Source organism: Osmerus eperlanus, chromosome 2 (genome assembly GCF_963692335.1).
Source record: "Osmerus eperlanus chromosome 2, fOsmEpe2.1, whole genome shotgun sequence".
Taxonomy (NCBI): Eukaryota; Metazoa; Chordata; class Actinopteri; order Osmeriformes; family Osmeridae; genus Osmerus; species Osmerus eperlanus.
Window position 1 is genome coordinate 10,678,972 of NC_085019.1, and position 24,040 is coordinate 10,703,011.

The 24,040-nt window shown below is 42.2% G+C and overlaps 1 protein-coding gene across 2 annotated transcripts in view; it reads left to right on the top strand.

Annotated features, from left to right (window-relative positions):
- The first annotated feature begins 3,222 nt into the window (after window positions 1-3,222).
- The window catches only part of prkcab (protein kinase C, alpha, b), a 278,873-nt gene continuing 258,055 nt past the window's right edge, over window positions 3,223-24,040 (top strand). For both annotated transcript variants that reach the window (XM_062452861.1, XM_062452870.1), the window contains exons 1-2: window positions 3,223-3,479; window positions 4,187-4,218. In XM_062452861.1, the coding sequence (XP_062308845.1) occupies window positions 3,316-3,479; window positions 4,187-4,218 (196 nt within the window). In that variant the 5' untranslated portion in view covers window positions 3,223-3,315. The remainder of the gene's footprint in view (window positions 3,480-4,186; window positions 4,219-24,040) is intronic.

Genomic DNA, 24,040 nt, shown 5'->3' on the forward strand with positions numbered 1-24,040 from the left:
TGCAGCGTATCATCCGCACTGCTGAGAAGGTGATTGGCTGCAATCTGCCTACCCTCGAGGACCTGCACACCTCGAGGACCCTGAGGCGAGCGAGGAAGATTGTGGCCGACTGCTCCCACCCTGGACACTCCCTGTTTCAGTCACTCCCCTCCGGCAGAAGGCTGCGGTCCATCAGGACCAATACTTCACGCCACAAAAACAGTTTCTTCCCTTCCGCTGTTGGCCTCTTCAACAAGGCCAAGGGACCACACTGACTCTAATGACTTCCTGCATAAAACACACTGCTTTTTGCACTGCATTACAAAATTGTATCTTGTACATTTGTATTTTTTGTAATATTTGTATTTTTATATTATAATTTACGGCAACTTATATTTTATTTTATATTTAATTCAATTCTAATCCCACTTAGTAGTGCTAGTTTATGTACCCTTAGTATAGATAGTCCACATATTTAAATTTTAGGTCCCTATATGTTCATTGTATGCACCTTCCTGCCAAAGCAAATTCCTTGTCTGTGCAAACTTTCATGGCGAATAAATCCCATTCTGATTCTGATTCTGATTTCAATCGTCTTAAACCTTTCATTGCTTCTTGGACAGAGTCAGCAGATGCCCCGCTGTCCTCCAGAGGAGTTGGAAAGAAGGACAACTTGATGCCTTCTGACCGGCGGCGAGTGGGGGTCCAGCTTGGTGCCTGTTGGGTCCATCACCGCTATCCCGGGTGACATGGCCCTGTTGAAGGGACACCACCAGTGCATCGGACTAATGTGGATCCTGCTTCAGAGGGTGGTGGAGGAGCACAGAGGGCCCCATCAGGGGTCCCACCAGCCTCTGAAGTAACATCATCTACAGATACCAGCATCCAGGCCAGGGCAAGGGGAAAATCAAGGCCCAGGTGTTGCGCCTGTGAAAGGGGGACGTCCAGTGCGCCAACGGCGACCACCAGCGTGGTCCGGGGACTACCGCATGGCATTAGAGTGACTCGAGGATGAGTCTCGGTCTCTCAAGAGGGGGAAAAGTGTAATGGAAAAGAGCTGCGGGCCCATTTAATTAGTGGGTGCAGGTGTGGCTGATTATAGGGGGGATAGAAGAGGGGTTAAAAGGGGGACTGGGCCGAGGCAGAGAAGGCTGGTCGGAGTGGAGCATTCTGAGAGACGGGTGGTGAGCGTTCGCAGTCACCAGGACTGCCGGCGACGAAGTTAGTGAGTGAGAGGGGTCAGGGTTCCTGTGGCAGGAGGGGAGGAATATTTTGCCTCCAGTAGCAGCTCTAGGGCGGGGGAAGTAGGAGAGTGCTCCGTTGTTAATTGACGACTTGACCGCAACTACTTAAGCCGAGAAGCCGACAACGCGTCCAGCCAACGTTCTCCCTGGGAAGTGGACGACGTCCCAAGCTTAGACCCCGGGGGAGGGTCTCGCCAAGCGGCAAGCTAAGTAGGCTGGAGTCAGTTGGCTGAGCAGTGAGGGAATCGGGCTAGTAATCCGAAGGTTGCCAGTTCGATTCCCGGTCATGCCAACTGACGTTGTGTCCTTGGGCAAGGCACTTCACCCTACTTACCTCGGGGGAATGTCCCCGTACTTGCTGTCAGTCGCTCTGGATAAGAGCGTCTGCTAAATGACTAAATGTAAGTATATTCCTATTGACTGTTGTCCTGTCCACTTTTAATTAGCTTTATTAAATTACCTGGCGGTGGGAGAGAAGAGGGTGCGAGGAGCAGTGCACCGTCAAAGCAGGTAGTTGGGTCTCCCCTATACAAGTGTGACGTAGGTGCGTGTTCGAGTGAGTGCCAGAGTTCAGTGGCGTTGGGGTGTCTACTGGGGGTTTGGCCCAGCTTGAGGGTGCCGTGCTTTCACCGAGTTGGGGAGGGTGGAGTGTGGTCCAGGGAGAGCCCAACTTCCTTAAATGCCTGTGTAGCCTGTGCGGTGCCCTGGAGTATTCCTCCCAGGCTTATGAATTTTAGAGAACCATTGTCCTGACCTAATAAAGACCTGTTACCACCCTTGTACCTGTGTTCTTCCAGGCTGACATACTTAACAGTAACTTCCTGCTCCACGAACGAACCTACATTTATTACAGTATTATAGGTGCAGGGCCTATACGTTGTTCTTTTTGCATCGTGTTTTTAGTTTGACTGTTTAAGTATTGTGTCGGATTAAAGAAACTGTAAACTTGAATATCTGGCTCCGTAGTTGTTCTAGCTCGGCAAAGCAAGCTTAATTAAGCATATGCTACCTATGTTACTATAATGTTGATGAGTGTTGCTTACTATTACTAGCTTATTGTTAATGCCATCGTTGTGGTGTTAACTGAAATAAAGCTCTAACAATATAACGGCCATAACAATATTGTGGTTATCAGACATGATTTATTAATCTTCGTCTTTGCTCCATAGCTAATAACATAACAATCTATCATGTCGCCGTAACATGCCACGATATTATAACTAATTATATTAGGCTATAATTACGTTTGTCATGCCATGAGCATAATGCGTTCATTACAAAATTGTAAAATCTGCTTTAAAATAACGGAAATAAACTCTACAAACAACCATGTCATGTATGTGTGCAACCATTTGTAAAACTTGCTACAATAAAGGCAGGCAACTGTAAATTATCAAGTCCTTTCTCCTTGTTCTCATTCAGCTCAGGTAAATCAGCGATTTGCTGATGTTCCCTTTTGTGCTCGTCCCCTGTTCGTATCCGCGAGCACGTTTCCAGGCAACTTTTCTTGACGTAAGCAAATAAATGGGGTGCTAGTTTACCCATTTCGGATTGGTTTCAAATTTAGCAAACATTAGGAAAAATTATTCTATGAAAAAGCTAGTAGTATGAGCCAGGTTCGAGAATCGAACAAAAATTATTGGGGGAGATAGTTTTGTAAATGTTGACGGGAGTTAATAGAATAAAAACGACCGGAAGAGCCGGGTGCCTAACCGTAAATGCAATACCACCTACATCCACCGGGGCCGTTGCTTCAAGCCGAGTGGCGAGGGGTGGGGGACTGGGTAATACCTTGTAATATATTCAAATTCACGATTACTGAATTCATCCACATGATGGCGTAATTGACCTCTACAAATACTACTTTCTTTCTTTTTTTTCAGCTCTTTGGATGTATTGTATTGACGTCACTTGAAAATGAAAAAGAAGCGCTCAACAGCAGCGCCAGCAAAGGGAAGCCCGCGGTCCAGAGGCTTGAGTGGTTCTCCTGCGGCTGTGGGCTTGCAGTTGTCAGAACGGTGGAACTCAGGGAGCGTGCATTGGAATTGTCAGAAATACATACAAAAGGAGCGTGCACTTTTTTGTTTTTGCCATGGCTGATCTTTTGCATTACAACGATTCTGCTGCAGTTGGAAACCGTTTCGCCCGCAAAGGTGCTCTGCGGCAGAAAAACGTTCATGAAGTGAAGAACCACAAATTTACTGCCCGTTTTTTTAAGCAACCGACATTCTGCAGTCATTGCACAGACTTTATATGGTAAGCAAATCAAGTAGACATCAGAAGCAGAGGTAAAGTTGAAATGCTTCTTGGTACTGTACTGGGCGTGCTCAGAATGTCCACTTTTTTACATCTTCATTTAGTCTTGTTTGGCTATACTTCGTAGCGTATGCCAATTCAGTAGTTTGTAAAACAATGCTAATTGTGGATAGCAGCCTAGTATAAATAGAAGATGCAAACCTTCACAGTTAATGTCAACAGTCAATGGCATACTGTCGCATTCCTTTCAATTTACAACAGGTTGGCTAAATTACCAAGAGAAGTCTTGAGATTGTATTGTTACAGATTTGTTATTTTTCATTACTGTGAAAACTACCAGAATACATTTGGTTGTAAGAGATAAAATAAATCATCTATTGTATTATTATATATATATATTTTTTTAAAGATAGGCTAGCCTCTTACCCTAATTTGCTACAGAAACTTGAGACTGACCAATATCTTACTTTACATTCACATAAATGCAGATTAGGTCTTGCACACCTTTCAGAAACAAAGTCATCGGGCTGACAGTTAAAAGATGTCCTCATTTGGACAAGGGTTATCTGATGCACTATTCTTCACTTCAATGAAAAGTGTCTTAGGTTAAGTTTTATTAGGAAATATTGTAGCTAACATCTTTGGACAACGGAATAGACACGCTACTGTTGTGCAGTCCCTGACTGTTCCCTTATTTCTTTTCACAGGGGTTTTGGTAAACAAGGATTTCAGTGCCAAGGTAAACCCAGTTCAATCCCAAACCTAATGTGTGTGTGTGTGTGTGTGTGTGTGTGTGAGAGAGATAGATAGAGAGAGAGTGAGTGTGTGTGAGAGACAGAGATTGAAAACAGCAGTGTTTAATGACCAATGTACATAATAATTGTGAATAAATATGTGGATATATCTATTCAAGTAGGCCAGGGATGCAGACCTGATTAGCAGATGCTCAATGATATGTAATGATAATAATCAATGTAATAAGAACAGGTTGACCACGTATCACCTAGGCTAAGGCCTTACCACAGCGGCCCAGGTTTAATTCTGGCACGGGGCATTTACTGCATGTCTTCCCTACTCCCCTGCCTTTCCTGTCACTTTTTTTTTTTTAAGTGCCACCAAAGCTTGTTCGGAGATGTAGTAATTGTCAAGTGGCTGGCTGGAGCGATTTCCCATGCTCACAAGACAAATATTTATCTTCATACTTCATTTTATGTAGCACCTGTCTATTCAAAAGCCAGAGTACTGTAGAGGATAAACATATTCTGTAAAAATACTCATCAGTGCAGTGATGCAAGAAGCCCTATGTAAACTAATGATGGGCATCAAAATTGGCCATACCACAGTTTGATTGGTAAAACCCATGTGGTACTACATGAGGCTGTAGTGTGGATAAAGCACAAGTGTTTTAATCACTAGTGATGTGTCATGTTTCATGATGTAGCCTACGCTGCAACACAATTTTGTGTCATTTTGACACTGCAGAATTAACTTGTTTTATCCAGGAAGAGTGTGTTGCAGGACTGAAACGTTGTTGTGAAAGCGTCACAAATCATGGATGCTCAAAGCCAGCAAGAATGTGAAAAAGTCCAAAAGCATGCTGCAGCTAGAATAGTTGTTTTTTACTTGTAAAACCCTTACAGCCCCTCTCATCACCTCTTTGTGTTAAGAGAAAACATTTAAACAAAATCTATTTCTACCAGTACCTTTATATTTGGGTAGCCTTCACAGGGACCTTTGTTATACAGTACATAGTACTCTGTGTCACTGCATGCAGTACAGTACATTTCCTGCTTACAAACGGCACTATCCATGGCAGAAAATATAATTTATCTAGTTTTCCACACAGAAGTCGCAATTAATACGTTAACATATGAACATAGAAGTACTTGTGAGACATTTCAAGTGTCTCACAGGTGCTCACTAGTCATGGAGTGTGACCATGTTGCCAACATTGTTTTGCTCTCCCATTCTGTATTGGCAGAATGTACATAATTTTGTTATTTATGTTAGCGCACAAAACACTAATGTGGAGCCAAGATAACAATAATAATAACAATAATTTCATAATTTGGCACACCCCATGTAGTAGTTTGTTAGCTGTAAGCAGTTCTTTGTTGAAGTGTAGATATGTTGTAATTCAATAAAAATACAAAATAAAATTGGGCCAAAAGTCAATCACAATAAGCTGAGTAGTCTCTGAAATATGTCTGCTGAAGGGCAGCTATGAGCAGAATTTTGTTCAACCTCATAAAGAATCACCTGGAATGTACACCCAGTTGCCACTGTCTCTGCCAGTATAACATTTCTCCCAAGAAACCTAATACTCCATCTGGTAGCTGCGAGGAATGAAAAGTTTGTGAGAGAGAGGAAAGCAATAAATAAAGTGAAATATATCACGATAAACAATGAGATGTGGTAGAGGTAACGGTGAAAGAATGCAGGGTAAAACAAAACATAGAGAGACAAAAACAGAAAATTAGGGGGAACTCTAACAGTATAGATAAAATAGTATAGTATAGATAAAAGAATTTTATTAAAAAAATGGATAGCCCAGCCCTGCTCCCTCTCACCTGCAGAGGTCACAGTCCTACGTCTGAGCTGATCTGTGTGCTTTTCTATTGCCAACAACTGTCACATCGCTGGGTCACGTTACAGAGTAATGTACTGTTTGTGGGCCAAGTCTGAGGCCTTAATTGTCAGTCCCCACTGTGTGTTCCCAGTTCCTTCTGTCCATCCACACTGTCACAGATGCCCGCTAACACAATGTTTGTTTCATGCTACAGTTTGACAGCAGCCTGTGTTTAGCTCACAGTAGAAGTAAAAAAAACATGATTTAGCAGCTCGAAACTCACCTATGCAAGACATAAATGGATATGACTGGTGGAGGGGACTAGTCAAAATGTTGACTAATAAAGGCATTTAAAGTGGTGTTGGAGCTGGTGATATGCGTCCCTGGACACAGTGGAAACAGACTGATGAGAGAGGAGATGTTTGTTCTTGGACGTAGATAGAGCTTGTTGTTGGAAAGCGTATTTGGAATGCAGTTTTCCATGTTTTGTCTGGCAGTGGGTTTATCCCTTGAGATGGGGTTTCTCTCTCTCTCTTTCTCATTCTCTCTTTTCTTTCTAAGGGACTGCAAATCACTTTATTTAAATACCTTAAAGGAGAGGTAAAGGAAAGGCTTCTCTTTTGCTAATGTTGTCCTGAATCCTTATATATACACACACACACTATTTCCTCATGTCTGTCAGCCCATGCTGTGTCTGGACCAAAGGGGTTACAGGTTCTCTAGAGTGTGTCACTATAATAACGTGTTCATTTAGCTGAAATGTTTATCCAACGTGATGTACAGGGGGTGAATTGAACCTGCAACTTCTAGATCCTCAAACTCTTTAAAGCTCTTAAAGGACAGGCCCCTTCGTATATCTCGGACCTCATACAACTACACGCACCCATTAGGTCACTGAGGTATGCGGACAAACTACTTTTGTACACTCCCCGGTCACGCTGCATACGTATAGGTGATAGAGCCTTCGCAGTAGCCGGTCCTAGGCTGTGGAATCAACTTCCCTTTTCTATCAGGCAGGCTCCTTCTTTGTCTGTTTTTAAATCCAAACTTAAAATGCACTTATATGCACTAGCATTTCCCACTACCTCTTGAGTTGTATTGTTACTTATTTGACTGTTATTGACTGTTTGTATTTCATGGTGTCTTTTTTTGTGCTTTTGTTCGGTACCTCGGTCAGCCTTGCTGTGTTGGTGTGCTTTATAAATAAAATGTACTTACTTACTTTACAGAACTAGTCTTTGTAAGAAGCCCATGAAGTGTGCTGTGTGACTGTTTAGTTTAGCCTCATGTTAACCTCTGCTCAACGTCAGGATTGATTCAGACCACTTTCACAGACGATGTTTGTGCATCTTCTCAATTGTAATGAGGTTATTTACTCGCACCCAGTTTGTCAGGGAAATATAATGTATTACAGCATGCCAGTCTGAACTACTACGGTTCATCTACTCGAATCAAATGGTGTAATCATCCCGCATTTTTGTGTAATAGGCATGACAAACAGGCTCCATCTTATGTGTTTAATTTCCTTAGAGGATTTATCCCCCGAAAAGACAGATTTCTAACGGGAAAAATGTAGTGTGGAGGCTATGATCATTCTCTTTCATCAATTCCACCGCTTGGCAGGTATAGTCTATGGTTTCCTGACCAAGGAAACCCTTGATCTGTAGATCAAGGGTTTCCTACAGAATCCTGCTGTGCAATAAAAAGCATGATAGCAGTTTTCTTATCCTCTGGTGAAGGCCCACCACTATATGTCTACAGAGTGTTACTGAGATGGAGACATCTTTAATGCAGTCTTTATGTAGGTAGGCAAAGGGCTTTGGCCCGGCCAGTCCGTAAGGCCAGTGTACACTGTACATTCTTCATTCGTATAGTATCACTGTCCTGTGTGTGATGGTTGATCTGAAACAAGGTTCACAGTGAGTCATTCACCAATTCCTGCTGAATATTATGCTTTATTGACTTAACCTTGTTTCATGAGAAATAATTTGATTGAAGGTAATCTATTTTGGCATTATTTTACAGTGAGGGCAAATTAATATGAGCCTATGTTGTTCACTTCACAGCAAGTACTCAGAGTCTAAGTTTCTTCTAAACATAAACATTGCATGGGATCTAAGGTATTGGCTCATTTGGCTGCTTTTCTCTCTGTCTATTTTTGGCTGCTTTAGAGGGCCTTGCAAAGGTCATTGGCTGTGGTCCATTGTCCACTGTGGAGAATCTCCACCAGTGACACATCCTGTCATGTGGGCATGCTGTGTTTGTCACATTAGGTCTCTTCCTTGTCCCCCTCAATTCTAGCCTGGCTCTGCCCTCCTACGTACTTCCGCTCAATTTTGATTTTGCTTCTGTACTAGGTCTGGCCATTCGGTACGTAAGTCAGATTTTTCAGGTTGATTTTCAACCGGCCAATCAGCGAACAGAGGGAGTGGCTGAGAATGATGACGTTGATGTCGTGCGCTAGTTTGTGTTGTAGTTCCGTAATGGCGGCGGAGAAAGATGCGAGCGAAGCCATTCGGTCCGTTGTGGCAACGCTGCCGAATATCCAACAGCTAAAGCCGGAGCAAGAACAAGTTTTGCTGAGTTTTGTTGGTGGCCATGATGTTGTGGCCCTCCTCCCCACGGGGTTCGGGAACAGTTTGATTTTCCAGCTATGGCAGCTAGCTCTGTTACAGTAGTGGTGAAGGAATTGGCTAAGGCGAACACTAGCGATTGGTTATGGCAGATCAGAGTGGCTCTGGGCAGATCCAATAGTTTTAAACTTCAACAGAGTACCCGCCTACAAGGAAGTCAACGCTTGTCAATGGAGCGAGGCCAGACTCTGTACAAATGAAATGTACGAGAGTCTGGTTAGGACCAGGCTACCTCAATTCTGGACCAAAGTCAGAATGATGCTACGGTACTCAACAGCTACTTCCCTTTTCACTTCAGTGTCCAAGCTGCCCAAATGTGGCAGTGCTCATCAACCAACCGTAATGTCAGTGAGTGTCATTGATGCCAGTGCTCTGAGTATGTCATTGAGCTTCTGTGTTCTTCAATGAACGACGTGTGTCTGCCATAAGTGTAGCTACCCCCTATTCAAACCGGAAGCATCTGCGGTGCGTTACTGCTGCATGTTGGAGCTGATCGCGGCCACTCAAGTCAATGGTGCAGTTTCACGAGAGATATGTAGCTTTTCCATTTTTGAGGGAGGTCACGTCCAAGCCGTAAGGTAAACAAAAAAATAAAAGTCTGAAAATTGGAGCCCTGTTCCATAAAGCAAGTTTACCAAATAAACGGGAAAGTAACTGACATGCCTGGGTTTAATTCGCTTTATGAAACATGCCCCCAGTCACTTTAAAATAAAAACACTGTGTACATTAAAACACCGTACGTGCATTAAAACACTGGGTGCAAACTCCCGATCGTATTTCACTCAACTACTTTGGTGGCCAGAAATTGAAGGATTTTCATGGACGACGAGAGATTCATCCTAGAAATTGAGCAACACTACTTGTATGACACCACAAATAACCTACACAAATTTGTATCTCATGAACAATACAGCTGCCTCGCAGAGCTCCTCATCTGAAATGCTATGAGGACAACTAAACCTGGTCGCGTTGCAGCCGTAACGCGCAGCAGACACGTCCGATGTGAATGGGGGTATGTGTGTGTCTGATACATTTGTGGGTCTGTTTCGTGTGTGTAGCTGCTGTGTGTGTATGTCTATAAATGTTTGTAGCTACTTTAAGTGTGAATATGCATTTGTGGTTATGTTTTGTGTGTCTCTTCTGTGTGTGTACGTGTGTGTCCGTGAGCGTATCTACCTGTGTGTCTGCATTGCATTTGTGGGTCTGCTTTATGTGTGGATCTTCTCTATGTGTTTCCGTAAGTGTTTGTAGCTATCTTACATGCGTGTCTGCTATGCATTTGTGGGTCTGATTTATGTGTGTGTCCATGTGTGTGTATCAGTGTTAGATCACTCTCCGCCACAGTGACAGGGATGTTGTGCTCTGCCTCTCCTTTCAGGCCCCCTGGCCTTTGAAGTAGAGCGTCTGTGGCCATGGTAGTGCCATCTGGAGAGCAGCGCCATGGGCTGGCAGAAGAGGGGGAACGTAAGAGAGGAAGAATGTCTGGACTCAGTAGAGAAAGAGAGGAGAGAGGGATGGAAGCATGGGAATGATGAGAACAGAAGAGGAAATAAATAGGCTTGAGAGAGTCAAATCTAAACATGAAAGCAGTGGAGAGAGAGAGAGAGACAGATAGAGAGAGAGATACTGGTCCTGCGTGTGTGAAAGTGAATAAATTGTAGTGCCCTCCTCCAAAATATGTCTGTGAGATGTTGGCAGAGGTGACAGTCTGATTACTCAAGCCAGATGAAAGAGGACAGAATCCAAACAGCAGTAGGTATTATTTCTGGCTTCTGAGGAATTAAAACCACAAAGGGTTTATGTGACTTCTTGACGTCTCTGATTCAAGTAGTTTTCTCTCAGATTCTTGTTCTCTTATCAGGGATCAGGCAGCAAGCGATCACACAAGTAGGATTTAAGGTCTTGCTGTGTAATGTATAAAGGATGGGAGTAAAGTGCTGTTAGGACTATGTGTATGTGTGTGTGCATGCACATTTGAGTGTGTTCTGTATACTGTAACGTACATCAACCGGCCAACCGAACATATACAGTACACTGTTTTGAGCTGCTACTGATAATAGTACATGTTACAATAAGGCTATGAAAATATGTAATTTAATTTTTTTAACATACCTTTAAACCTTCACAAAAACACATAAGATGTATGTTAAAGACCAGCAATTGATTAATTTTATACAAAAGCAATAAGTGCTTTTGATGTTTTCCAGTTCAGTTCAGTTTTTCTTACTCAGTGAGACAAATCCAGTCTGTCTTGAGCTTGAACACGTGCATTTAAGTCTGGTTGAATCTCTGAGGTAGATATGCAAGATGACAGGTGATCATCAGGGTATCAGGATAATCAGGATAATCTCCAGAGCGTGCGCTGGTTTGTCCTCGGGGTTCCCCCCACACATCAGGATTTCTGATCATAAATATTCAACATGTTGAATATTTAAGATTCGCGATCGGGGCGGCTCCGACGTTCTTCCGAGCAGGTTCAGTCACTCTTAACAACACCTCACACCAAGGGAAAATGTGATAAGATAATCTGTAGAACCATCAAGATAATCGGGACATCACCAAGGATTGTTGGAAGGGGGCAAATCGGCCCGATTATCCTGTGGTGTGTACCCAGCATTAACTACCATCAGCAGCCCACTCTGCATCAGTCAAGTTCTTATATTTGTCCCCATGTTTAGTCCCGTAGTGCCGATTCAAATTGTAATCCTTCAACACAGCGACCTGTTCTCCACAAACTTATGCTGGGTACACACTAAAATATTTTTTAATCTTTTAAGTGTGAGAGACCACAAACATGAGGACAAAAAATTCTAGATTTAACCGTTTTGTTCTTATAGTGTGTGGTGTGCCATGATGTGACAAAGACAGCACACCACACACAAACAGATTTTCAACCAGTGTCCCGACTGTGAACACAGGAAATCTGCGAAATCTCTTGAGACTTCAGAATAAGCATGGCGGACGATATGCAGGAAGAAATTGCGATGATAGTGATTGGAATGATTTTCACAGAAAATTCACGGGAAAAAAAGAAAAGGGTTTGCTGTTGCCACAAATCGACAAGCTGATCCTCCATCTCTACTGTCCAAATCCATTTAACTTTGTGCTGTGCCATGACTGCGTGTGTTATGCTTCCGTCTTCTCTCAACTTGCTTTTTGATAGGGTATTGTTTTGTTTCAGGATTTCTGATCGTAACATGTTGAATATTTACGATTCGCGATCGGGGTGCTTCCGACGTCATTCCGAGCATATTCGGTCACTCTTAACACACCTCACACCAAGGCAAAATCTGATAAAATAATCTGCAGAACCATCAAGATAATCGGGACATTACTGAGGCTTGTCGGAAGGGGCGAAATCGGCCCGATTATCCTGTGGTGTGTCCCCAGCAGAAGATCCATCCTGGATTCTACGATCAACTGACGCCTGGGACACACTGGTTGCGAAGCGGCAGGATCAGCTACGATCAGCTACGACTGGCTCAAAGCTGTTCACACCAGACACGCATTTCTCCGCGCCGGGCACCAGGCCTTTCAGCTACTCTGACCTTTCCTTTTTCACATGGTACATAAACATGGCATAGGCTATATTTAGGAAATGTGTTCGACTTGGGGGTTCTCTCTCAGTAGGCTATGTCTGCACGTGTGTGTGTTGTGTGCAATGCGTGACAACTCGTTTCTCTCAAACAAACAAAACAACTACGGGCATGCTGGCTCAACAGATCAATCCGTTTATTTTCATTTGTTTTTATCAGGGTAACCACATGGAACGGCCGTTCGTTAACAACATTGTGTAGTTAGGTTTTATATAGGGTGAATATTGGTACAGTAGCCTACGTAGGCCTCCAGAATAATAATTAAGTCTACAACTTTACAAATGTTCACTGTAGTGTACAATTAATGTAGTAAAATATTAATAACATGGTTTCGTGGAAGTTTTTGAGAGAATCAATCGTAAAGCTGAAGTTGGGTGAAGTACAGAGTTAATGTTTATTGGACGTATGATGTAAACATAATAACGTTACCAACATAACATCATCGACACACAAACTTAATACAAAAAAAAAGACAATCCAATACAGCTCCATCTAGCATTCTAGAATGGAACCGGAAGAATCCAGCCCACCAGCACTACGCAGCTGATGGCCCTGAACCCCCCAGATAATTCTTCAACAGACCATTTTATAGATACGACAGTTCTCAAAAGTCATTGGTCCATCCTACAGACATGCAGCTATACCAAATCTCTTCCGTTATTGGGTAACTCCTTAGAACAATACAGTTCAATTCAAATTGTCTTCAGACCAACTGCTTCTTCCCCCCAGGTGACAATCTCCTAGACTTCACGTCTCCTAGTTAGGTGTCACAAAATTGCAAATGGCATCTCGACCAAATGGAGTTGAATCAACATACATTCTATCAAGCTCTTTAGCCAACTGTAAACTTCTTTTAAAACACATTCACTAACCCTAACATTCACACACGTTTTTTTTTATTGAAATATATCAACTAATATGGTGTATTTTATCATCCTGCAGCCGATTTCGCAAGCGTCTCGTGAAAAAATTCGACCACCTGCCGAAACGATCGCTGCAGATCGCAAGTAATCGCGGCGCTTCGCAGCCCTTCGCAGCATGTGTGGCCGGTCCTATTTGATAACATGGGCGCCGAAAGAAAAAAAGTGGCGCTTCCAGGCGCTTCGCAGCAGATCACAGCTAATCGCAGGCAGTGTGTCCCAGGCTTACGATGCTTTCGGAAAACGCAGCCCAGGTCTGCTGTAGGGTAACAATGTCTGTTGGCTGAAGTGATCTTTATAAGATTTAAATAGGCATACTTAAAAAAAAATCTGGAGGTTGATTGAAGGGTACATTGCACTACAGTTTATTAAATGCAGGGCTCTAGAGTGCGACCAATTTGTGTTGGTCAACATTTTTTCCTAGGTCGCACCGGTGCACCTAACCTCCTCGCATCCGCTGTCTCTCCACAAACGAAGCGTTTGTTATCCTAAAACGGAACTGACACTCATGGTTGGATCATATCGTGGTCTAAACCAATCAGAGACAGAGATGGGGCGGGTCTTTGCCTCTGATTGGCTGTGGTCCAGATATTCCTGTAGCTCCGTGCTGTGTGATTGAAATTACGACCTGAGCACCAGAGAGTCAGTTTAGAAGACCTGGGCATTAGTGATGGGCATTCCGGCTCTTTTTCGTGAGCCGGCTCGTATGGCTCAGCTCACTAAAAAGAGCCGGCTCTTTTGGCTCCCGAACGGCTCTTTAAAAAAATACATATTTTAACTATGAATTTGACTATGATAGGTGTGAAAACAATTTGAATTAAATTATTAAATGAAATCATACTCGACCGTAACCACATATCTTTAAAAATGCATTGATTTGTCATGGCTCTCCTCCGAGTTTTGACTACTCTCTGACTGTGTGTGAGTTGGCTCGGCCCTCCCTCATGCAGGATTGACAGGAACCGAATGTGAGGATGATCGTTGGCGCCTTTAAGCCTACAAGTATTTTTTTGTTGTTCTTTGAATTAGTCAATTATTTTAAATACAATTAAAATTCATTATTTCATAATCATTTAGTTTTTATAGGCTGTATTAATCTATTAAAAATAGAGTCGGCTCTTCAGATATGCGAGCCAGTTCCCGACGTTCACCTTCAAGAGCCGGCTCTTAGAGCCGGATCGTTAGCGAACGACCCATCACTACTGGGCATTGTATGGCCCGCGGGCCATAACCGGCCACAGGCTGTCTCAATCCGGCCCGCGTGAGGTAAATCAAAAATGTAAAATAAATAAATGTGTTGAGCGGTAGTAAATATGTAGTCCTGAAAGACTACAGTGATCAGGCGATTTACATATGTGCGCTTGCGCAACCTTACCGACAGGAGAGTTAGCTGTTGGTTAGCCCTCGAAAATGAAAAACTTTGCCACTGATTAACTTTTAACAAGACATGGACTTCTAAGTATCTGTTTACTGAGGTCAAAGTGAAAGTGAAAAAAAACTAACGCGGACATAATAAGAACTTGACTGATTCAGTGGGCGCGGGCTGATGGTTTGCTAGTTGAACTGCAGACCCTGATCATTACCTGTCAGCTGTCCTTCGCATATCCACCTCAGACATTCAGACAGATTTCGATGCACTTGTTCAAGCCCACTGGATTTCTCTCACAGAACAAAATGAACTGAAAAAACGTATTGCTTTTTGTATAAAGTTGATCAATTCCACATCTTTAACATACTGCAAAACAACTTTTCAGTGTTTGTGAAGATTAACTGGTTACAAATAAAATGAAACACTGTTGTTGTTGTTTATACTGTTTATTACTTCTATAATCTTTCCTATTTGACCTACACCAAAATCAAAAATATTTATATAAATATTTACAGAATATCCTTATTCTTCTGATAACCAGTAGCAGCTAATCAAAATATATACTTTACTGCTTTTTACAATGGGAGAAAATGAATAGTGAGCAAATTGATGAGGCCCTCCAACACATTTCTGGTTTCTCATGTGGCCCCTTGAATTGCGAACCCCTGAGTTACGAAGCTGGGCCATGGAGCTAACCCATGGAGCTAGGATTTTGATGCTAGGGAGAGTGTGGCAAGATGATTTAGCCAAGGCCATAGGGCAAGAAGGCCAAATTACAGGTGTTGGCCATCTGAAGGGCATGCGACAGCAAGGTGGGACCCGCTATAAGACTTTGAGCCATGAAATGTTAGGTCTCAGTTCAGGGAAGCACTTTTAAACAGTAGCACTTTCTATTTTGAAATGTTTTATTTTGCTTAAAATGTTTTAGTTTGGTAGCTCAGTGAAGCACTTAAAAGATTTTTTATTTATATATATATATATACAGTATGATTGTGCTTCAAATAAAAAATATATTTACCTACACCTTATTCTTGTTTAAGATCATTTACATAATATATATGAATGTATATGGAGCGTGATAAAAAGGTGACCTTGAAATTGTGGCGACGCAAGGAAAAATTTGGGTGCACCTAAATTTTGTGCTGGTGCACCTAAATAAAAAAGTTAGGCGCACCAGTGCAACCAAGGCAACAAGTTAGTCTGGAGCCCTGAAATGTAATGTTCTTATTCTTGCAAACACTTAAATTGTTCTAAAAACTGAAACGTTTTATTATTATATATTTGGGTGTGCTTTGCCTTCGGCAAGGGCACAACCTTTGTTCTCTCACATATATATTATTATTGTGAGAATGCTGTTAAGCCTTATCACTATTGTTTTCCTGTTTCTCTTTATTGTGAGAATGCTGTTATTGTTTTCCTGTTTTTTCTTTATTATTATTGTTGGAATGCTGCTCTAGCTTTGTTAGATGATGCAGTTAAGCTTCCACACTGCCTCTTTTGTGTGACACACATTTTTGAAATTCATTTCAGCTTTCAGCTGGCGGGTATTTTCTCACTTTTATACTTATTTAGGTTAAATATAAATATTAAGGTTTTTGTGCAAATTATTCTCCCTTTAAAAGTAATGGTAAATCCTTTCAAATCATTGTTGGAATGCTGATCCAGCCCCTTTCAAAAATACCTTTTGGTTGCTTTGAAGCTTCAGCTTATAACTTTCTACTACATTTTCACTATTTTCAGCTTTTTTAGCATGGTCAGCTATCCCCATTCAGGTTTTCAGCATTCTCACTGTTGTTTCGCAGGAACAGCCTTTTCTAGTTGTTTTCCTGTTTCTCTTTATTATTATTATTGTTGGAAGGCTGCTTCAGCATTCCAAGTATTGTTCTTTGAATCTTTAATCAACTTATTATTTTTCTTCTATTTCTTCCGTGGCACCTTTCAGCGCCTTCAAATCTTCAGCTATTAAAACCGTTCAGCTATCAAAAAAGTCAGCAGTTTCAGGTCATGGGTGCTATGACTTTTCAGCTTTGTACCTCTTATGCTTGAATTAATATAAATCAATATTCATAATATTTTAACATGGGTTTCCAATGGAGTTTTCTTTCAAATCCTCTCAAACTTCTTTAATCTTCTTCAACTTCCAAATCCTTCTTCTTCCTCAATCTTTCAGCTAGAGCCACCATTTAAACTTTAAAATGTTGACAAAACCCTACACTATTTTTAAATAATTCAGCTTTTTGATATCTATTCAACTTTTTTCAATATCACTGATTATGTTTCATGACTTTTTCAAGCCGTTTCTGAGATTTACATGGGTGTGTACGTGAAACCCTAGAGCGCAGACTGAAACGCTTAGAGTGGAGGGCAGCTTCGGATGTCGTTGAAAAAATATTTCTAATTTGCCAGCATTGCCACAATTTTCGCTCTTCATGCTTCATTTTTGGATCAATAGATAGCTAATTTTGTGCTGGTCGTAGACAGTTGTCTGTTGAATCCAACAGACGTACACATTTGTTCAGAGCCCCACGAAAGCGAGACAAAGTCCAACTCTCGGCCCATAGAGACCAATGCAAATCTGGTGACAAAATCGTCAGAGAAAGCAAAAAGAACAAGATTTTGAAACTGCCGGTAGAGTCGTATTTCTGACCGCACAGACATATAAAGGACATCTCTGGTTTCGGCAGAGTCTTTGGTCTCGGAAAATATCCTATTTTTTGGATTGGACGTATAGTTTTGCGTCTAGGTTAACTTGTTTGAGGTGTGGATGCTAGGTAAATGTTTGTTTTTCTCTCTGCCTAGCTCGTTAGCTATCACAGCTGCGCCATCACCGTGGCAACCAAACAGACACGCACCATGAACGTTTTTGAAACTGCCAAAGGAGTATTTCTGACCGCACAGACACATAAAGGATATCTATGGTTTCGGCAGAGTCTTGGAATGAAATATACGTAATTATGTGGGCAATGTAGAACAGCGGACAGATTCGATATTTGATCTTTTGTTAGTTATGGCCATTCTAGTGACGCTACTGTCATCATGGCTGCTAATAGAACGGCAAAACCAGGTCACATACGGTCTAATAACTATCATTCATTACCTAGCTACAAACAAATGCTTCGTAACTGAAGAGTATTTACTTTTTATTGGCGATATTGACAACAGAGGTTAAGGAACTTGTCTTTAATCAAAAGATGGTCTCCGTTTTCAATTTGAAGCAGTAGATCTAGCTTATGTAGGACATTTTCCATTGCATCCTCTCTCTAGCTTCACCCCTTCGGTTATTATTCAAGCCTACGGTGTTAAAGATCCTGTAAAGTAAATTCCATGTTTTGCTTCTAAGTACATTATATACGTGTGAAATGAGTTCCTGAAAGTGTGCAAAGCGCTAAAACTTTGTCACACTGAAATGTGGAGTTAGACCGAAGAACAGTTTCTCTTCCTTTTTTAGATCAGGTTTTAATGGGCGGAGCCAAAAAATGCCCTATCTACTCATTTCGCCCCATCTACGTCAGATCACTGAATGGCTGCTCCTGCTGTACTGTTATTGTAGCTTACATCGGCTAGCTAGCTAGCTAGCTTCAGGATGTCTCCTACCACCCGCAACAGCATCTTCCCTGGATGAGCACAACAGAGGATGTATTTCCTTCGGCAGCTGAAGAAGTTCAACCTGCCAAAGACAATGATGGTGCACTTCTACTCAGCCATCATTGAGTCCATCCTCACCTCCTCCATCACCGTCTGGTACGCTGCTGCCACTGCCAAGGACAAGAGCAGGCTGCAGCGTATCATCCGCACTGCTGAGAAGGTGATTGGCTGCAATCTGCCTACCCTCGAGGACCTGCACACCTTGAGGACCCTGAGGCGAGCGAGGAAGATTGTGGCCGACTCCTCCCACCCTGGACACTCCCTGTTTCAGTCACTCCCCTCCGGCACTCCCCTCCGGCAGAAGGCTGCGGTCCATCAGGGCCAATACCTCACGCCACAAAAACAGTTTCTTCCCCTCCAGCTGCGCTGCAACGCCATAAGTTCCCTGTTGATAATGAAAGGAAAAATAGGTGGATAGATTTTGTGAAGAGCCACGCTCATGGAAAGCTTCGGTTAAACTCCAACAGCCGCCTCTGCGCCACTGACCATTTCACGGCGGACAGTTTTAACATGGACCAGAGACAGACGGGGTTCACCAACACACGGCTTCCCTTGCAGCGCGGAGCCGTACCGCGCATCGCCCCCCCGGCCGTTCATCCTCCGGTCGCACCTGGACCATCCACCGCCGCCAGCAGTTCATCACTCAGTTCTGTGTGCTTGTTATAATTATACTAGATAACTTTTCCAGAGGTATCTCTGCTATGAGTTAGTGCAAACCGCTAAATTGATATTAGGCTACTTGGTGTAGAATGATGGTATTTTGGTGAAATGGTAGCTAATGTGTGAGAAGTAGCCTAGTTGGAGAGCTCACTGTCTGCTGTCTCTGGTGTCCATTTTTACTGTTACAGCTCAGGGGAACATTTCATTTATATGCATCTGTATGTTTCACTCATTGAACAAATAAATTCTAATTCTATACGGTTTTGTTCGGCTTGACATAGCGTCCATTATCTGGGTAGGCACTAGGCAGCGAGGGGCGGAGCTTCAGCTCCTTCAGGCGACACGCCCCCCCCCCCAGTCTCAAGAAGATAAGACTGCTGATTTTTTCACGATTTCAAAGCCTAATTTAACATACTTGTCGGTGTTATTTTTTCATTCGAATTTGGATGGGTAGTTAATAACACATTATTCTGTGGTGTGGCGAACTTAAAACTCATTTCCAGGTCTACTTTACAGGATCTTTAATACAGTCTGTAAGAATACCACTTTGACACACTTGCAAGAAATGATCCGCTGGTTAGATGTAGCATGATCTTATTATTTAAGTATAAAAAACTCACCAGGGACAACGACAACATTGGCAAACCTGCACTATGAATTATTATTTGATGTCATCTTAAATTAAGTGTCTGAACAGGACTGGGTGTGCAGGCACACATGATTAGTTTCTCCTCCGTCTTGAACCTGAAACCTATAATCTAGGTTAGAAATGTTGCCAGTCTGTTGCCAATGACCAACGGTTGCTACGTTTTTACAGCAAGTTCAAGTCATTCCAGTGTTGTCCTTTTACCTTCAAATTCGTTCAACCCAGACTTCAGCAACTGGTTTTCTGCTAAATCTTCTCATTTTCCTGCAGCTCATCTTTCAGAATTTTTGCCCTTATTGTTTTGCATTTTTCTTCTTTTCTTCTCTTTTCTTCTGTTTTCTGCCTTCATCTTGCCTCCTTTCAAAAATACCTTTCACAGCAGTACCTTTCAACTGCCAGTACTTTTGCATTTTTCTTCTCTTTTCTGCCTTCATCTTGCTGCAGGTCCTTTCTAACATACATTTCAGGCCTTTTGAAACTCCAGCAAATAATTTTCTGCTAAATTTTCAAATTCTTCAGAATTATTTCTCTTTTTGTATTTTTCTTCTCTTTTCTGTAGTTTTATACCTTCGTCCAACTCCAGCCCCTTTCAAAAATACCTTTCAGGCGCTTCAGCTTATAACTTTCTACTAAACTTTCACAATTTTCCGCTTTTTTAGCATGGTCAGCTATCCCCATTCAGGTTTTCAGCATTGTCACTGCTGTTTCGCAGGAACAGCCGTTTCTAGTTATTATTTCTTTTTGTCCCCCTAAAACTCAGTAAATATTTGGCCTACATAGACAACCTAGGTGTCAAAGGTTTCGTCTTGGTAGCGATTGAGTTGCTTGTATTTTTATTTACGTTCCGTTGCACGGTTTAAGTAGAAATTGGGTTTTTGTGGCAAAAAGTGAAGCTAACGGTGGCTAACTTGCTAGCCACAGTCAATGACGCTACTTACGTCACTAACGTCACGAAAACTCGCGTGACTACCTCTAGCAGAACATTAGCAGAGCCTGTTTAAGGAGAGCCTGGCCACTCCCTATTAAGCCCCATTGTACCGAATTAGGTTGCAGTTCCACCAGAGTTCCACTGGGAGTGATCGTGGTCGAGTGCAGAATGAATGGGAGTCTATGGAGCTAAACGGCTAAATTTGTCTCTTTCACCTGATTGTCGTTGAGAAATCTCAGATTTGATTGTAGTTTTTGCATGTTCAACATGGATTACAGGTCGAAAGTTGAATGAACGAGTACTTATGTCCTTTCGATTTCTTACAGGGTAAGTCGTTGTTGCCCATAACACGCTAGCATTCTGCTAACGAATGCTGATTGGTTAGTAAAGGACTGACTACGACCAGACATTACACTTCACACAATTGTGAAGTGTAATGTACAATATAAGCTGATATTATTAAGGAAGTACATCTACTTTCGGAAACAGTAGTCTACTATTTCACTGAAGTAATAGCATCATGACATTAGCCTGTGTTGCCCGGGCAACACATACTACAGTGGTCTATGATGTATCTGTTTTCAATTGTTAAAATAAACATTCCTCACAAATACATTTTCGTTGTAGGATTTATTATAACATTAGTAAACGATTTATTGGTGAAATTACCATTACCTGTGGTTTCAAACCAGTGTAGCTCACTGCAACGCTGTAGCCTACCCGAGACACTAGTGAGTAGCTAACAAAAACATCTCCACAGCTGTTTAAGAAGTCAAACGGCGACAGAACATGTTCGGCACTCCCCTTACTCAAAAGTCGTTCAATAGGTGAAACTATCTGACTACTAACCTGAACTTCATTGCCACAGCCTAAACTTTGTTAATCTGTTCATGAAAATAATTAATTTCAGCCTAAACCGTACAACATAAGGTTAAATCGAATTCAACCAACGCAATCGCTACCAAGACGAACACAGCATTACTGTAGTCTCGTAGCTAGCTAGTAGTACAATTTACCGGGGCAGCTTCTCCACACAGGACTGTATCGCATTTTGCGTTGTTACTGACAATGATCGCTACCAGTGAGCTTTTTATGAAAGAGCAATTTTCCACTAAATAAATGTCAAGCTTTACGTTTTGGGGGGCATATTTTCAGTTAGCAGATGGTACTGTTTGAATCGCGATTCCTTATAGCTACTGCCGGTAACGTCGTTGTTAGAATAATCTTCAAAGGGGGTTCTTTATTCATGAATGAATGCAATATGAGTAGGCTAAATGCCTACTCAAAAAACTTAAAAGGACGTTTAAGTCATAGAGATTAGGTCAATTTTTACACCGGTCTGCCAAATTTATTCGTTTTGATTCAACTATGAGGCTGCCTCTTGCAGGGGAAACTAGAGAGGGTACAATTTCTGGGGAAATTGTAGGGTGTGCCTGCTTGCGTCGGTTGCAGGTGGGTCCGTCCTCTAAGTTTTTCCCTTCTAGTGATATTTTCAAGCATTTAGCCTACTCATATTGCATATTTCATTAAGAACACCCTTTGAAACAGCTGCGAACCCCCTTTGAAACAAGCTACTGTAACAATGTTGTCACTGGCAGTGTGGAATCGCGATTCAAACAGTACCGTCTGCTAACTGAAAATATGCCCGCCAAAACGTAAATAAGTTTGACATTAATGTAGGGGGAAATGGCTAATTCAAAATAAGTTTGCTAGAGGCAAGCTAGCTGCTGTTGCTCCACATTTCACTGATTGTTTGAAAGCACCGGAAATGAGAACGTTTCTTTTGACAAAGTTTAGCTGCGGCTTTGAAGACAGTACGACACACTGCCAGTGGGCGAGCCGACTGACTGAGGCAAATGTCAAAACAAGCCGCGGTGTCACTCAAATTCCAAGTTTTACACAAATCACAAAAATATGCTGACCCGCTGGCAATCTTCACAATCGCCATATCTTTAAAACACTCCTTCTGATTTTTGATGTAGAATTGACCCTGGTACGAAATTAAGAAAATACTCATCAGAGATCGACAACAGCTGACGCAATCGTCAACGGAGGCTGACGAGGCTCTCACGTAGCAAACCAAAGTTTTTACAGCAACCTACATTAAAATCTCACCACCTGGCTGTCTTCACAATAGCACACAATACACAATTTTTGGTGTAGAATTGACCGAACTATAAAATTACGAAAATACTAAACTACTTTGACGCTTGAATGGCTGCCGCCTAGGCAGTCTCACGGGCGACGCGCACTCGCTCAAATTACAAAGACTTTCACGACCTAAATAAAAAATCCGAGATGGCAGTTCCACTCGAAATTGCTTTCTCAACAAAACCCAATGGTTTGTTATTTTGGTGGTTGGCATTTTTCACTCATAATCCAAGCTCCAATTTGCGTGCTAGAACGTCTCTATCACGTTGTATCCATGCGTCGTTGCTAACGTGTGCTGACGTAGTGACGTAGGCTAGCACTGGTACCCTTCGTTGACAGAAGACACTTTTTGCCACAAAAACGTTGTAACCTCCTAAACTGTGCAACAGAGTGTAAATAAAAATACAAGCAACTCAATCGCTACCAAGACGAAACTTTTGACACCTAGGTTGTCTATGTAGTCCAAATATTGACTGAGGCTTAGGGGGGAAAAAATAAATAATAACTAGAAAAGGCTGTTCCTGCGAAACAGCAGTGAGAATGCTGAAAACCTGAATGGGGATAGCTGACCATGCTAAAAAAGCTGAAAAGTGAAAATTTAGTAGAAAGTTATAAGCTGAAGCTTTAAAGCAACCGAAAGGTATTTTTGAAAGGGGCTGGAGCAGCATTCCAACAATGATTTGAAATGATTTACCATTACTTTTAAAGGGAGAATAATTTGCACAAAAACCTTAAAGATCCTGTAAAGTGGACCTGGAAACGAGTTTTAAGTTCGCCACACCACAGAATAATGTGTTATTAACTACCCATCCAAATTCGAATGAAAAAATAACACCGACGAGTATGTTAAATTAGGCTTTGAAATCGTGAAAAAATCAGCAGTCTTCTCTGCTTGAGTCTGGGGGGGCGTGTCACCTGAAGGAGCTGAAGCTCCGCCCCTCGCTGCCTAGTGCCTACCTCCGACCCAGATAATGGACGCTATGTCAAGCCGAACAAAACCGTATAGAATTAGAATTTATTTGTTCAATGAGTGAAACATACAGATGCATATAAATGAAATGTTCCCCTGAGCTGTAACAGTAAAAATGGACACCTGAGACAGCAGACAGTGAGCTCTCCAACTAGGTTACTTCTAACACATTAGCTACCATATCACCAAAATACCATCATTCTACACCGAGTAGCCTAATATCAATTTAGCAGTTTGCACTAACTCATAGCAGAGATACCTCTGGAAAAGTTATCTAGTATGATTATAACAAGCACACAGAACTGAGTGATGAACTGCTGGCGGCGGTGGATGGTCCAGGTGCGACCGGAGGATGAACGGCCGGAGGGGCGATGCTCGGTACGGCTCCGCGCTGCAAGAGAAGCCGTGTGTTGGTGAACCCCGTCTGTCTCTGGTCCAAGTTAAAACTGTCCGCCGTGAAATGGTCAGTGCAGA